Source organism: Galeopterus variegatus, unplaced genomic scaffold (genome assembly GCF_000696425.1).
Source record: "Galeopterus variegatus unplaced genomic scaffold, G_variegatus-3.0.2 Scaffold2430, whole genome shotgun sequence".
NCBI classification, from domain to species: Eukaryota; Metazoa; Chordata; class Mammalia; order Dermoptera; family Cynocephalidae; genus Galeopterus; species Galeopterus variegatus.
The window spans coordinates 66,674-68,455 of record NW_007728541.1 but is presented as its reverse complement, the minus strand read 5'-3'; the positions used below and the strand labels follow the sequence as shown (position 1 = coordinate 68,455).

General features: G+C 31.4%; 1 protein-coding gene across 1 annotated transcript in view; it reads right to left on the bottom strand.

The window, feature by feature from the left end:
• KIAA1468 (KIAA1468 ortholog) overlaps positions 1-1,782 on the bottom strand; it is a 145,025-nt gene that overhangs the window by 98,974 nt on the left and 44,269 nt on the right. The window contains exons 6-7 of the mRNA XM_008581669.1: positions 535-738; positions 339-430 (exon numbers count right to left, since the gene is read on the bottom strand). Coding sequence (XP_008579891.1) covers positions 339-430; positions 535-738 — 296 coding nt within the window. The remainder of the gene's footprint in view (positions 1-338; positions 431-534; positions 739-1,782) is intronic.

Here is a 1,782-nt window from a genome sequence, read left to right as displayed (position 1 = left end):
AGAATTAAATGAAATGATAAATGGGAAATATGTGATACTAATGTGAAGAACTTATTTTACTGATACTGATACAACTTGGGGGAAAATCAAAATATCTTATTTCTTAGTTCCAAGACAGAATCACTACATTGTAAGATCACTTTATTGATTTAACAAACTTTTTTTGGGAAAAAGACATGTTACTATGTTTAAATACATAACACACTTATAAGACTTTCTTTCAGAAGTATTAAAAGGAAAAATAAATTATGCCTTCAACTTAAATGTTGTTTCATATAACTTGCCTATGTCTTTAAAAACCTCAAGAAAATTTTTAGAACTGATGATCAAGTACTAACCTTTCAAGTCTCCTGATTTGCTCCATCAATGACCATTTCTCACTATTTAATAAACTAATTTTATCTTCTAATTTCTGTACTAGCAAGGAGTTCTAAAATTGAAAGAGGAGAAAAACGACATTCAAGCTCTCACAGTATGCTTTGACATAGTTTAAATACTTTTTGTGGACTTAAATCTTTAATGGCTATACCGCACCTCTACAGGCTGACAAGTTTCAAGGGTTGGGGGAAGGGTGTCTAAAATTGGTGTAAGAGCCTCTAATTCATCCTCTTCTACTCCACTGGCCACATCCACAAGATCTTTCCCAGTCACTTGATGATTTCCAAAATCTCGGTAGAGTTGTAATAAGTCTGGAGGTTTTGGAATGTTTAATCCTACATCATCCCATAATTCGAAATCCTAAAAGACAGAAAAAAAAATTTAAAAATTAACATCTCTCAATTTTATTTTGCATTTTTGAAATTCATATTATTATTGCTAATACCTTGAAAACCCAACATAATCATAATTTTGTTGTAATATCCAAGTGTATGTAAACATTGTTCTTAAACTTATTTTACATCTTTCACTGTCCAATATTATTCTTCGAAGTTACTTGACATTCTAGATAAACAGAGTTAACTATGTTAGATGTCAAGATGTTACACACAGTCTTTTTATTAAATCTCTCAAAAAATGTAAACTCAACTTTAAGGCTTGTGTTAACTTTCAAGCTTTTAAAACACAGATATTTTCATGAAGTCATAAAAAATGTCTAGATTAAGAAAGTCTTAGTTCGGGCCGGCCCGTGGCTCACTTGGGAGAGTGCAGTGCTAACACCAAGGCCATGGGTTCGGATCCGATATAGGGATGGCTGGTTGGCTCACTGGCTGAGCGTGGTGCTGACAACACCAAGCCAAGGGTTGAGATCCCCTTACCGGTCTTTTTTTTTTAAAAAAGAAAGTCTTAGTTCATAAATTGCACCTATCATTTATAGGTCATAAGTAAACTCATCAATGGCATTAATTTTGTTCTTCCTTCCTTTATTATTCCAACCTATATATAAAGTAATCTCTAATTTGTATCTTATAACTTATGTGGGTAAGCAAGCAATTTAATCTACTTGTCTTCTTGCTGTAGTTGTTTGAATCTAACTTGTATTATTAAAATGCTTCTGGCAATTTTCAGAATACAAATAGTTGCCCTTTGATTTGATGTGTATTAAAACATTATCTTTAATTCAATCTAATATCATTTTATTAAAAGTACAAAAAGGAATAGTATCTCAAGCATTCTATGAGCAAAGATTTTTAGAAGAGCTTTATGAAGTTCCAGAGTATTCAATTGCATGCAAACACACTGTCTTACCATTCTATCTTACTCCAATATATGAGAACTTAGTACTAATTTGTATCTTATAACTTATTTATTTATAATTTATTTATAAGATCCTCTTCGAGAAAC